We start from the raw sequence: 13770 nt of genomic DNA, 5'->3' as shown, positions 1-13770 counted from the left end.
GGCGCGCGGCCGCGCCTGCGCAGTTCCACGGGGAGGGCGGGGCGGCCGGGCCCGGAGCGGAGTCCGGGTTTGTTGTTGTTGTCCCAGCCCCAAAGCGGCTCCTCGGTCTCCTCAGCCGCCCCGCTCCTGCCCGCCGCCATGTCCAGCCCTCAGGAGCCGCCGCAGCACAACAACAACAACAACCCGCCGGCTGAGGGGACGCACACCGAGCCGGGGCTCAATAGTGAGTGCGGGAACGTGTGGAAACGAGCGCAAATGGGGCGGGGGGGTGACCGGGAGGGACTGTGAGGGAAACCCCGGGGGCCGCGACCCCCTTCTCCCCTTTTCCGGGCCGGGATTGGCGGAGGACGGAGCCGCGAGAGCCCCGGGGGCCAATCGGCGGCGGAACGGGTGTAATTGGTTCGGTGGCGGCCGCCGGCGGGGCCTGTGGGGAAGAGGCGGGTGACGCGGCCTGAGGGGACCGGGCGGGGGCAGCGCCTCACAGGGCGGGTTATGGGGGGTGTAACGCATCACAGGGGCTTCGTACCGGGGAGAGGGATGTTGGGGTGTCCGCAGAGCCTGGGGCGCTGCGGGAGCTGTTGGCTGCGGGGCGAGGAAGGCGGACGGGGGCACCCCGGAGCGCTCGGGGGCTGTGAGGAGCTCTGGGCCTTGGGTTCGCGCCCCGGCTGCTCCTGACGGGAGCGGCGGGTCTGAGGAGAACCGGCCAAAGGAATGACCTGGGTTCGGGGCGAGCCGAGAAGAACAGGAGCAGGTTTGTTCCGCGGTTAAACCGAGTTTATTCGGTGGCTGGTGTTAACAGCTAAATGGGGATACAGCCGGGTAGGGGGAGGAGCGTGACTGTGGGAATTAGTTTATTCAGTGGCTGAGTCAATAGGACTGACGTGAGCTATTTTCCTCTATATCCGGCATCTCTGTCAACTGCTCTGCTGCATCCTTTTGTTCCCAGGATAACAGTAGTAAGGAACATCGGTGGTTTTTATGTCAGCTCTCATACTTACTCGGCAGATGCTTTTCCCTCGTTTTAAACAGCTACTTCAGCGTGTCCTTTCATTTGTTTGTAATTATTAAGGATACTGCAGTTGAAGAGGTGAATAAATTGCATTAATGATTAACTGTTACCTTCGTGGTTTACAATGAAGTTAAACTGACCACGAAATATATTGGTTGGTTGATCTGCTGTAACTCAATGGGAATTGTATCGAAGAAGAATAAACTATGCCTGTTTCATAACACTGCTATTGTGTTACGGTAACACTACATCTTGTGATAAGGGTTGCAGTTTGCAACAGTGTTCACCTGAGTCAAACAGGTATTTTAGCAAATTATTCAGGGCTGTTAGCGTACTTGAATAACAATTACGCTGTCTTAAAGCTGTGACATACGTAGTGCCTAATTCAGTGCTTACTTCAGAAATTGTGATCTTTGGTGCATCTATATTTTAATATTTCCTTTTTGTTTAGTGTTAGAGTGTTAACTTAAGCTGTGGGACATGTTATTCTGCTGTAACGTAGAAGCAACAAGAGATGAGTGCACTGTGAGCCCGTGCTGGATCTGCCCACGTAGATCTTATTGCTGGATCAGCACACAAAGGCTTAGCAAAAATCAATGTGATTACAGGAGGTGGTGAGCACAGCATATGAGAGGAAATGTTTGATAGTCTGTGCTCCACGAACAAAACAAACGCAACCAATCGACTCCACGTAGGCTTAGTGCTGCTTTCAGATGTTCAGCTGCTTCACAATGCTTTCGTGTTATACGTACATTTTCTGCTACTATATAAGCTTTTCAGTGAGCCTTTTCAAGCTAATGCGCTTAGACACTTACTCATTTTGTTCTGTATGTCAGTTGTGCGTGTTTAGAGCCTTTCATTGAGAGATTCCTTAGCACTTGAAGCAAAGGTTGGAAGACCGGGAATAAAACTGGAAACTGAACCTGTGCTTGGTTGGGTTCACCGGAAAAAAAGATTTGCTTGCTCTTGGAATTCTAGATGCGTCATATACTTTAATTATTATAAAGCTCTGTTACACATTGACAAAAAGAAGAAATGCCAGCAGGAGCCCATCTAGCTCTGTCATGGAAAATTTGCTTCATAATTACCATTATGGGAATCTGAACAGCTTTCTTTTCTTCTCTTTTTGTCTTTCTTTCTAATTTTATGGTGTACTTCACTGTAAAAGTGATATTTCTTAGTTTATTCAAGTTGACCATAGCTCAGACTTGTTGTGAGCTACTAGTATGAAGTATTTTTATATATATAAAATGTATGTATATATATAATTTATATGTTGTCCTTGGTATCTCCCCCCAACCTACCCAATTGAAATCACAGAGTGAATAAACAAAATGAGACACCCCCCCTTTCCCACACACATTTAGCTACTGTTGTTTAAAAGGACCACCAATTATGGAAAAACATGTAATTAAAGTATATCAGTCCACAGTGAAATAATTAACCTTAGACCATGGTCAAAATTCAGACAATTTTGGAGAAAAATTCCATTCCTATAAACAGTTGTGTGGTGTTCTGTTTTGTCTTGTGTTTTGGTGGGGGGGGGTTGTGGTTTTGTTTGTTTTTTCCTTAAAGTATGTGTTACATTATTTGTGAAGGGAGGAGAATTCTACCATATTTCTTAATTCTACCGTATTTCCTGTTGTACTGTCAAGTTGGAAACATAGTAAAATTAAGAGTTCTCATGTGGGTGATTAACATATCTATCTTATTTTTGAAGCAAGCTTGGGGCAGAAATCACTCTCTATTATTACTTGGGCAGTTTATTCTCAAATATATTCCTGTGCATCTGTTTAAAGCAGCAGCCTCTAATCAGTCTGTATAACTCCAAGGGCTCCTGCTCTCTCCCGAACCGGTTGTTACTGCCAGTGGGAGTGTGCAGCATGTTTTAGCTTGATGTCAGATTACGCCTTCGTGAATGTATTTGGGCTCATTAAGAGTGAGGTCAGATGGAGAACGTGCTGCGTGTCATGTAAACTACTGCTCGACTTGTTGGGACTCTTTACTCACGGTTTAATTGGAGTGTTCTTCCTCTTATGACCACAACACATCTTAGATAAACAGCAGGTTTTGTCAGTCCAGGACAAATGTTAATAGAAGATTTTATTTGTACATGAGATGAAGTGCTGCGGAGGTGTGTTTAAGTAGCTGCATTCTAGAGCAACCAGTTCCGATCATCTTTTGCTGAGCTTTTCTCTGCCCATGCTTGGTGTCGAAGGAAGACACCCACTTGTACTTCTGCCCTCTGCTTTCTTCACAGTTGGACACTCACTGCTGATTTTTTAATAAGATATATCTTTGCAGATCCTGAACGTTAGAATTCTCCTGGTAGATGCTCTATACTCCAAGATGGTTCTTGGGGAACATAGAGCTTTCTGGCCTGGCATCTAACTGCAGTTGCCATGTGCTTTTCTGCAAGTGGGACCTCTTGCTGTAAAGGTGTTGCTGCAAGGCAAATCTGCCTTTCTGATGTAGTTCTCACACTGAGGCCTTTTTATTTAGAAATTTAGATGGCAGCAGTGATCATAAATCTGGAATAATGTGGTCTCTGTGTCTCATACTGACTACTCTGAGCAAAGGCTGCCTTTTCCCAGTTAAAACTTCATTATCTGAAAAGCCCAGTGTGTAGTACAGAGTTGGTGAATGTTGTGAATATTTTAAAAGGAGTTTTAGCTGTTGTTTTAATATCTTTAGACTGTCTTTTCTTTCTTGAATATTTTTACCTCAGTGGTGTAGATGGCAAAACTTTAAAAATAAGAATCAACAAAAACCCTGAAAGTGCTGCCCTTCAGGTGGCATAAATTAAATTACAGAGGCGTTGTGATGCCATAACTGGTTGTCTGTGAAATCATTCATTGAAAACAGTATACTTTTGAGAAATTGGAGATGTTTTCCTCCATAATCATGGGTAATATGGTCAAGTGATTCTTGTTAAACGCCTTAGTGAGAAGAGGGGAATTGCATTTGGATAGGGAATGTATTTAGATATTTGGAGCAGATAAAGCAGTAGAAGTCTATTCTATCTTTACCGCTCAAGACATTAAATGATATGTTTATGAATTAAGAATATTTCCAAAACCTGTTTTTTTTGCCTGAGAATGGCAGCCTGCCTGACATGTATAAAAATCAGAGTTTGAGTCAGGGCCTTTGAAAGTAGAGGGAAGAAGGAGAGTATAACATGCCGGATGGGGGAGTTGTATACTAGGGGGCTAGGTGGTGAAAATATTCTTTCAAAAAGGAATGAACAGGGAAGCGAGGCGACTAGTGTAATTGAGTGATACATACTGAAGTTTCAAACTGCAGAGAGAAATGTGGCCTATTAAAGTATTAATAGTTGAGAGGATATTTTATTCTACTAGCTTCAGGGCTAGGTAGCAACAAAACATAACATTTTAGGTGTGTTTTTGTTCATGAAAGACGAAGAAACATGTCACTCTTGTCTCCAGTACATGTTTGTGAGCTTTCTCCCAGCAACAGTGTATGTTATCTGAGTTCACCATGTTCATGTTTTTTTCTGTGTGTAATTGATAAACTTAAGATGGATTTCAGTTCCACTGCTTTTAATGAAGTGACGTCTGGCTGGCTCAACAGGTTCCTGGGTGGAGTTACAGATGAACGGCAATGGCAATAGCAACGATAACGGCAATGGGAAAAACGGAGGTTTGGAACACGTCCCTTCATCGTCCTCCATCCACAATGGAGACATGGAAAAAATCCTCCTGGACGCCCAGCATGAATCAGGACAGAGCAGCTCAAGAGGTAGTTCCCACTGTGACAGGTAAAGAAATGTTTGCTGTACTAGGTGTAGTTGTATGGTGTTTCCACTTGTCATGATACAAAAAGAGGTATAATTCCCAATACTGTCAGCGTTATCACAGAATGTTAGGGATTGGAAAGGACCTCGAAAGATCATATAGTCCAATACCCCCCCAGTCACCCCTCAGTCTCCTCTTCTCCAGCTCCAGAGCCCCAGCTCCCTCAGCCTTACCTCACATGGGAGATGCTCCACTCCCTTCAGCATCTTGGTTGCCCTGCGCTGGACTCTCTGCAGCAGTTCCCTGTCCTTCTGGAACTGAGGGGCCACAACTGGACACAATATTCCAGGTGTGGTCTCCCCAGGGCAGAGCAGAGGGGCAGGAGAACCTCTCTGACCTACTGAGCACCCCCTTCTAATCCACCCCCGGATGCCATTGGCCTTCCTGGCCACAAGGGCCCAGTGCTGGCTCATGGTCACCCTGCTGTCCCCAGGACCCCCAGGTCCCTTTCCCCTACGCTGCTCTCTGATAGGTCATTCCCCAACTTATACTGGAACCTGGGGTTGTTCCTACCCAGATGCAAGACTCTACACTTGCCCTTGTTATATTTCATTAAATTTTTCCCCACCCAACTCTGCAGCCTGTCCAGGTCTCTGGATGGCAGCACAGCGTTCTGGCGTGTCAGCCGCTCCTCCCAGCTTGGTGTCATGAGCAAACTTGCTGATAGTGCACTCTATTCCCTTGTCCAAATCACTGATGAATATATTGAATAACATGGGCACTGGAGGAACCTCCTAGACTGTGGCTGGCCGGCCGAGTAGTCCTTCCAACAAACATCAGGGAAGTTAAAATCCCCCACCACAACCAGGGCCTGTGACTGTGAGGCTGCTCTCAGCTGTCTGTAGAGACCTCATCAACTTCCTCACCCTGATCAGGTGGCCTATAATAGACACCCACAATAGTATCACCCTTGCCAGCCTGCCCCTTAACTTTCACCCACGGACTCTCAACTCGCTCCTCATCCGTGTCTGGAGAATACCCAATACATTGTAGTTGCTCTCTCACATGGAGAGCAACTCCACCGCCACGCCTGGCTGGCCTGTCTTTCCTGAAAAGGACACAGCCATCCGTGACCACATTCCAGTCATGTGTGCTGTCCCACCATGTCTCCGGAATTGCCACTAGGTCATAATCTGCCCTAACACAGGTTTCTAACTCCTCTTGCTTATCTAAAAGATATCTAAAAGAAGGATAGGATTTACGTGTTTTGTGTAGCAGTTGAAGTTTTGGGCAATGGTTTCTTTGTTTCAGTGGAAGGATGGTCAACTCTCTTGAGAAAGGTCGGATTATAAATGGAAAAACAAATTGAAAAGATGAGGTTTTTGGAAGGCTTTCTAATACTGATGTTTGTGATCTGAAGGGTAGTGTAGTGTGTAACTCATCTCAATAGTGTGCAGAAGTGCACATGGAAATGATTCAGGGGAGATGCTCTTTATACTAATAATTCTTTAGGTGACAGTGTAGTATGACAAAATGACATAATGAAATCATTTTTTCTTTAGCCCTTCACCTCAAGAAGATGGACAGATAACTTTTGATGTGGAAATGCACACAAGTAAAGACAGTAGTTCTCAGGTATTTTCTTCATTAACCTTTAAAATACATTATCTTAAAAATATATATTTTCAAGTTGTGGATATCGTCTATGAATTATATGTTTATATAGATCAGTATGGGAGTACTTGAGAGGCAGAGCAAGCTCTCTGTCATATCAAAAGGTCTAAAATATTATATATTTTACATGTCAAAAAATGCTTTAAACTACTGCTTGTCAGCAATTTTTTTTCATTCTGAGATCCTACCCTTGGCTGTTAGCTGCAGTACAAGCAAACAGACCATATAAACCTTACTTAAAATTTGGAGGTGTCCCTTAGTCATTTGGGTAAGACTGTTTACTTCTCTTGTACGTTGTTCTTGCAGGTTTTTCCTCAGTCTGTTGTATTAGAATAAGGTTTTATTAAGTTAAAATGCATTCCAGAACAATTATTTTAAACAACAAGGCAGGGTTAGTAAACTTTGTTTAGGGTTACATTCTGGATTAATTGAAATTTGACTGGTAGAGGTTAATAGCCTTGGAGTGAGGGGAAAAATGAGGCTCCATCTCTAATGCTGCGAAATGCCCTGTTTAGTAGCAGTTATATTATTGTTTAACAGTGCTTGTGTGTCAAACCTGTTTTGGTTTTGAAATGTTTATATTTCTGCGCAAGGGTGTTCAGTATATTGCTCTACAAATAGTCAGCTCACATGACAGTGAGTAATCTCCATCATACAAACTGAGAGGAGATTAATGCTGAACTCTTAGTTCAATCATTTAATAGAATTTGCTGTCTTCAGCAGTATAAATAAAAAGCACTCCTGGAAGAATGAAACCTTGCATTCAGTTTTGTCAAAGACCTGGCTGAACAGCAGGACTGTTGCAGTTCTGCCCTATAGAGCCAGAACAATCTGAATGAAGTTGTTGGTTAGTTCTGCCATCTCTCTGGTGGGACTGTCCTGTCTGATTGGTTCTGGTTTTGGTATGGTTCCCACTTTAATGTTGTAAGTGGTTTATCTTCTTTTACTAAGGGTCACTCAGGAAATAGTTTTAATGCTAAGGAGGAGTTTGTACTGAAGTCACTCTCTAACCTTTCTGTTTTTTCCCTGTTGAAATCCTGGATGTAGTAATGAACTTTGTAGTTTACTGACTTGTGCAGATCCTCCTTTTAGCATAATAAAATCTTTTCTAAATAATCAGTAGTCCAGGAACACTTGCTCGTTTATCAGGTGCCACCATTTGGTGCTTATCATTTTACCACTGTTGTTGTCGCTCTCAATTTAACACCATAAGGAGGAGCTAATTGAGTGTTACAAGGTTTGTCCTGTGTATATTTTCAGTCTGAAGAAGAAGCAGTAGAAGTAGAGAAAGAGTTGGAAGTTTTGAAGAAAAGTGCTGACTGGGTGTCAGACTGGTCAAGTAGGCCTGAAAACATTCCTCCCAAGTAAGTTAAACTCTCTGGTTTTTAATTAATTTTTTTTCTATGAAGGAGAGACGAATCGTAGGTCACAATTGCATGGAATTACTCTGGCTCTCCAAATAGGATCATCTTAGAAAAAGATGAATTTCTCTTTGGGGAGGCTACAAAAAGTCAAAACAATGAAGTATGAAAATTTTAATAGCAACAGAATTACCTTTTTATTGAAAGTAATATATATCCACAGCAATCTGATTACAAGATTTCTGACATAATTATTGGGAGAGCTGGGTACTTGGAGCTGGGATTCATGGGGTTTAGTTTTGGCTTACTAAATGGAATAGTGTTGAGCAAGTCTCCTAAATTCTCTACCTTTTTTTCTTTCTATGTAAAATATGTAATGTTCATCCACGGAAGGGGAAACGTTGAGATCCTTGAATGCAAAGCATTTTTATTAAAATAGAGGATGCTGTCTAAATCGGGCAGACTTCTGTATCTCTGTTTGGAACAAAAAATGAGGCTCTTGCTAACAAATCACATCCTGAAATTCCCTCTCTCGGACCTACCTCTCTCTTCAGCTACTGCTCCCTTTGTCTCTATCCTGTCTGTGTAAGTGGTCTCTCCACAATACCTCCTATTATTCTCTTTGATTCCTTACTCTGGGTAAGGGATCTCTTACTTTGATCTCTAGCTCTTAGTACCTTGTAAAACATGTTCCTACAGAGATCTGTGCATTTATGTGAAGAAGTGGAAAAAAAAAATCTTGTTGAATTTCTCCCCCCTCCCCTTCTTCTTTCAGGGAATTCCATTTCAGACATCCTAAGCGTTCAGTGTCTTTAAGTATGAGAAAAAGTGGAGCAATGAAAAAGGGTGGCATTTTCTCTGCAGAATTTCTCAAGGTTTTCATTCCATCTCTGTTCATATCTCATGTTTTGGCTTTGGGACTAGGGTAAGTATGAACCTAATTCTCACTTCAGCTTTTGCATCAGGCTTTGCTTTTGTGCTTTACTTGTATGGCAGGTGCCTGCAGAAAAGGTCTTTTTCTAGAATAACCAGAGTATTGTTGCACCTTGCTCAAGACACATGTGGTGCACTTTCTGAAATGCAGGAAAACTTTGCAGCAGTTAAAATTTTGCAGGCATTAATATGTTTTATTTCTAGAACAGATGAAGTTTCTTACATTGAAAATGCATGGATTATCATGAATTTGCAGATAACCTTTGCACTTGCAACATGTGCCATTTGATTATTCTCACCTTCTACTTAAATGCTTTGGGTTATAACGTAGGGAACGTAAGACTAGAATAGATGGAAAACTGCTGTAAATTTTGCTAACTGTTACCAAAACATGTTGTAGAAATAATACCAGGTCATAGTCTCCTGCCCAAACACAGGTTTCTAACTCCTGCTTATTCCCCATGCTGCACACATTGGTGTGCAGGCATTTCAGAGAGCAAGCTGAGCACACCAATTTCACCCCAGGGGTATGGGAGGCCTCCCAGCCTTCATCAACTCCAGAGTGCTGCCCCACTGATGCAAGCCCAGCTACCACCCCAACCCCCTTCGAGTCTAGTTTAAAGCTCTCCAAATGAGCCCTGCAAATTCCTGTCCCACATACTCTGTAATTTTCAATGTCTAATGCTGCAGTTGTGTGGTATTACTGAAAGTCAAGCTTTGAATAGTTAAAGAAAGATACATGAAATACTGGATGTGACCTGAAAGATCAGCTACGACGCTGCTCAGTGATGGTTTCATTGCTTGCGTAATCTGACATAATTTCTCAGCTTGCTGAAGTCCTTACATTATGTTTATCCACCTTATGTTCTTCTGTGATAGGGGCAAAGACATACTCAAAATATGTTGTTAATTAGCTTAGTGCTTTTTTCATGGGGGGAGTAGTTCAGTGTCTCTTTAAATTCTTGTAAACTGTCAGTTGAATGAGGAGGATAGAATATATGAGAATATATTGTAAGATATTTGAAATGTAGCAAAATTGTGTATTTATGCGACGAATTACATCTGGAATGGATGTATTTGTTAGAGGTCAGTGCTTGTGTAGATCCTCAGTGCTCGATGTTCTAAAGCTCACCAGCTCCCTTTATAGGCAGGACGTTTTTTGTTTTACCGTAGTCTGGGAGTGTTGCTCGGCTGTTCAAGAGCCCCAGCGTCAGGTGCTCTACAAACAACACAAAAGCTGTTGGAGTGGGATTTTCAAATGAGCTTGGGACTTGAAGAAATCTGTTTTTACTGAATGTTGACAGCATTAGTCTTTCTAGGCTCATCTGAAAATCTCACCCGTTAAGTAGTTTTATAGGAGAGAAGTCCTTGGAAGAATCTCATCAGACTCGAGAGACAATTAGAGTAGCTGAGTGCGCGAGGACTGTTTGGGAAATGGACTATTTCTGTGAAATACGATATGCCTTATACTTTTTATTTCAGCATCTACATTGGAAAACGACTGACCACACCTTCAGCCAGCACTTACTGAAAGATGGAGTGCAAAACCTGGAAATCCACGTGACCTGTGAAGGTGTTACTGTCTCATTTAGTACATTTGACTTGAGACCATTTTAAGCATGACCCTGACTTCACCCTTTCCTTACATATCCAGGTTTTCGCTAACTCTGGAATTCAGTATTGTGTTGGAACTCTGTTGAGGTGTTTCGCTATCCACATTCTTTCCCTCTCTCCTCCCATTCCCCTGCCTCTTGGCCTGCAAGACACGTCAGAGTTGCTGAACGGAGTTTACAACTGTCTATATGTTGCAAGGGCTTCTCTCAATGCAAAATGCCACCAGCAAGTTTTAATTTTATCAGTGATGCTGTTGCCTCCTTAGTGCAACCTGACTTAAATTGCAGTTGTGCATGGTATAAATGTTGACTGTATTATGGTGATAAAATTAACAGTCTCTTTGGAAGAAAATTATTGATTGGAGTGAAAATGAATTTTTCTTTGGAAAAACAGGCTGGTCGTGAAATAAACTAAGAAATCACTGGCAATAAAACAGTTTAAATCAGCTTTTGGGGGAATTTACTTGGCCCCTTGTATTGGCTAACACCATTTGATTTGCAGGAGGCAAAGACTGCATAGATTTTAAAGTAGGATAACTAAATCCATCAGCATATTTTAATAGTAGGTAGTTGTTGTAATCTTGTCTTTTCTATGAAGTCAGCTCCTTATTCCTTGTAGGAAAACCTGTCTGATGCCTAGAAAATATTAGAAAAACTGCATTGTTTGCATGTGAAGAAGCTTTTATTTTCCTTACCTGTTTTCTTAAGGGAAAATTTTAAATGTGAAATTTTCCTTCTAAAAGTACTTTTAAATTAAGGAAAAACCCAACAGCTGTAGGTGTAGTTAGACTCTGTATAAAATGGTAGGATTCTGTTTGTTGTGGAACCATTTACAATTACTACGATACGGCAGTTTCAGAAGGTAAAGTGTTTGACTTATTGTTAAGAGGGACAATCTTGCAGGTGTGTAGAGATTCAGAAGTTGCGAAGCTCTGAAATGTCTTCTGCAAATGAGTTTTCAATATTCCTTTCTCACTGTTTACTGTACAATCTCCTCTGGGGATACATGGAATCTGAAAGTCACTCGTGATGTCTCATGTTAGATAGACTTCTCACCGATGTTGTTGAACTTTTCTCTTAGGGAACATTAAGCCTTGTCCTCCTTCAGTGACACTTCTTTTCAAAATGTGAAGCTTTAGTACCAAATTGTTACAAAGCATTGGGACGGTCATGTCCTTAACTAGATTTTATTGGATTTCAGAACATGTAGCATGACTCTGAAGGATAGAATACTCTTTTATATATATATATGAATATATAAAAAAATGATATAGACTTTAATACTAAGTACTTAGGGAACCAATGCTAATTATAAGACTAGAAAAAAATCTCATTTAAATACAAAGTTTAGTAGGCTGACTTGCAGAAAATGATAATATAGTCAGCCAGTTTGGAGAGACCAGCTACCTGTAATTGTTTGCTTGCATCAGACTTTATAGAGCTGATTATTGGATAGAACAGTGATCGCTTGAACCATTTGATGCATAGAACCTAAATCCCAATTGAGATTTGGTTTAAAACAACTTAGCTCCCAGGAAGGAAGAAAAGTTATTCTCTCCTTCTGAATGCTGTTGGAGAATGCTTTCAGGGTGACAAAAAACATCTTTTGGAGATGTCTTTTTCCTTTTAGTCGTGAATGTTGGAGGCACTTGAGCTGCCCACAACTGCAGGTTTCTTTCAAGCGTGGATATTGGTTTTCACCCAAAGGTGGGGAGGGAAGGGGGAAGTGGTGAAGGGTGGTTTAGATAGTACCAAGTACATCCTTTTACAGTCCTGAAAGGGGATGGGGGAAAGGCTGAAACACTTTCAGTTCTAATTACAGCACCTTGTTTTGTATGGAAATTGGAATAGTGGAAAAATAGATTTTTATTGAGTAGGGAGTACCTTTTTTAAAAAAAGAAATGTTACCCCTTTCTAAATTCAAAGGTAATTCTTCTTAAGAACATCTGATATATAATATTGCAAGCTTGTGGCTAGAGTATCAACACAGCTTATAATATTTGAAGGAGCCTTGAAGTAAAAGTTGTGAAAACTATGGATGAGGAATGGCTACATGATCACTGTAACACTTGCTATGATGCGATGCAGTATTTATTGATACCCTACTATAAGCTTTGGATGGAAGTCTACAACTTCTAGTTTTACAATGAACAGAAACAGATTGTTGTATAATTTGCAAGGGGTTTCAACTATTGATAGTTGAAGTTTTGTTAAGATAAATGTTGTTTTAAAAAGCTTTATACCTGTTTACAGTTTTGGAAAAAAAATGCAGGCTTCATTTTTCTTACATTCAGTGAAAACTGGCCTAGAATATTTGTAAATAGGATCAAGGAATAAATGCATAAACTCGCACATTAAAAATGCAGCAGGCTAACTTAACTGCAGCAAATGCATATTTACTTACCGTTTTAAAAACTGAAAGCTGAAGATCGTTAGAAATTCAAATTTTTTAATTGACATTTGATGAACTATTGGAGTTAACTGAGCCAAAGTGATTATGCATTCTTCATAAATTAGTTAGCACTTTGTAACATTATATACAGTTTACAGTACATGTATAAGTTGTAGCTTATAAACATTTTGTGCCATTAAAGCTCTCACAAAACCGGTTGTCTGAAATTACTTCATGCTGCGCCTCTCTTCACTTTTTCTTCTCTTTTCTTTTTTTACAGGACTGCTTTGTATACTGTTTTATGAAACTGTTGTGCTCTGGGTTGTAGGAGCGTTGAAACTGTAGACTGGAATAAGTTTTTGATTGTTTGGGGGGTTTTTTTAGTGACTTGGGATCATCCGCTTCTTTTCCTGAAGCTCTTAAGAAAACTATTTCCATTGTCAGCATTGTATACGTGCGCCAAGTCCTCTAGCGCCTTGTCAAGGAGAACCTTGAAAGCAAAATAATGTTGTGGCACATGAAATGTGAAGTGGAATTGACGAAATTTTGTATAATGGGTCAACTCTTCTGTACTCCTTATATTTCTCTTCTGTTTCCTTAATCTGTTGAATTTGCAGATTAAAGAATAAGGGACATAAACCCTAATTATTGATCTGCCTCCATATTCTTGGTTCAAGAGCACTGAAGCTTCTCTGAGTTGGTGAGAGAGTAATGGATCAGTGACAAAAGTCCCGGTTGTGCGCCTGGTGCTCTGCAGTTGATGCGGCCAGGGGTCTGTGACAGTCCTGGCAGCGCAGGAGAACAGCCGGAGCCCCATGGAGCTGCAGAAACCGGCCCGGCACAGCGCGGCAGGGTTTGGCACAGCACGGTTTGGCATGGCTGTGCTGCCCAGCGCTGGGAAACAACAGCCTTCCTTTTCGTGGGCTTATCTACAACCAGCTCTGGTTGCAGGATTCTGCTCTTCAAAAGTAGAGGTATTTTTGTAAATACTGATAAGGTAGGAACAATTGTTCATATCTGAGTCAATGAGAGC

At 41.6% G+C, this 13770-nt stretch overlaps 1 protein-coding gene across 1 annotated transcript; it reads left to right on the top strand.

The window, feature by feature from the left end:
• The first annotated feature begins 18 nt into the window (after positions 1–18).
• Positions 19–12950, top strand: BNIP3L (BCL2 interacting protein 3 like). The gene is made up of 6 exons (XM_065856780.2): positions 19–223; positions 4601–4787; positions 6327–6399; positions 7699–7802; positions 8575–8724; positions 10215–12950. The coding sequence occupies exons 1-6, from the start codon at positions 139–141 to the stop codon at positions 10261–10263; spliced, it is 648 nt and encodes a 215-aa protein (XP_065712852.1). The 5' UTR covers positions 19–138; the 3' UTR covers positions 10264–12950.
• The last annotated feature ends 820 nt before the right edge of the window (positions 12951–13770 follow it).

This window comes from Patagioenas fasciata, chromosome 26, assembly GCF_037038585.1.
Source record: "Patagioenas fasciata isolate bPatFas1 chromosome 26, bPatFas1.hap1, whole genome shotgun sequence".
NCBI lineage: Eukaryota > Metazoa > Chordata > Aves > Columbiformes > Columbidae > Patagioenas > Patagioenas fasciata.
Note: the sequence above shows the minus strand (reverse complement) of the source record. Positions and strands in the feature narration are given on the sequence as shown.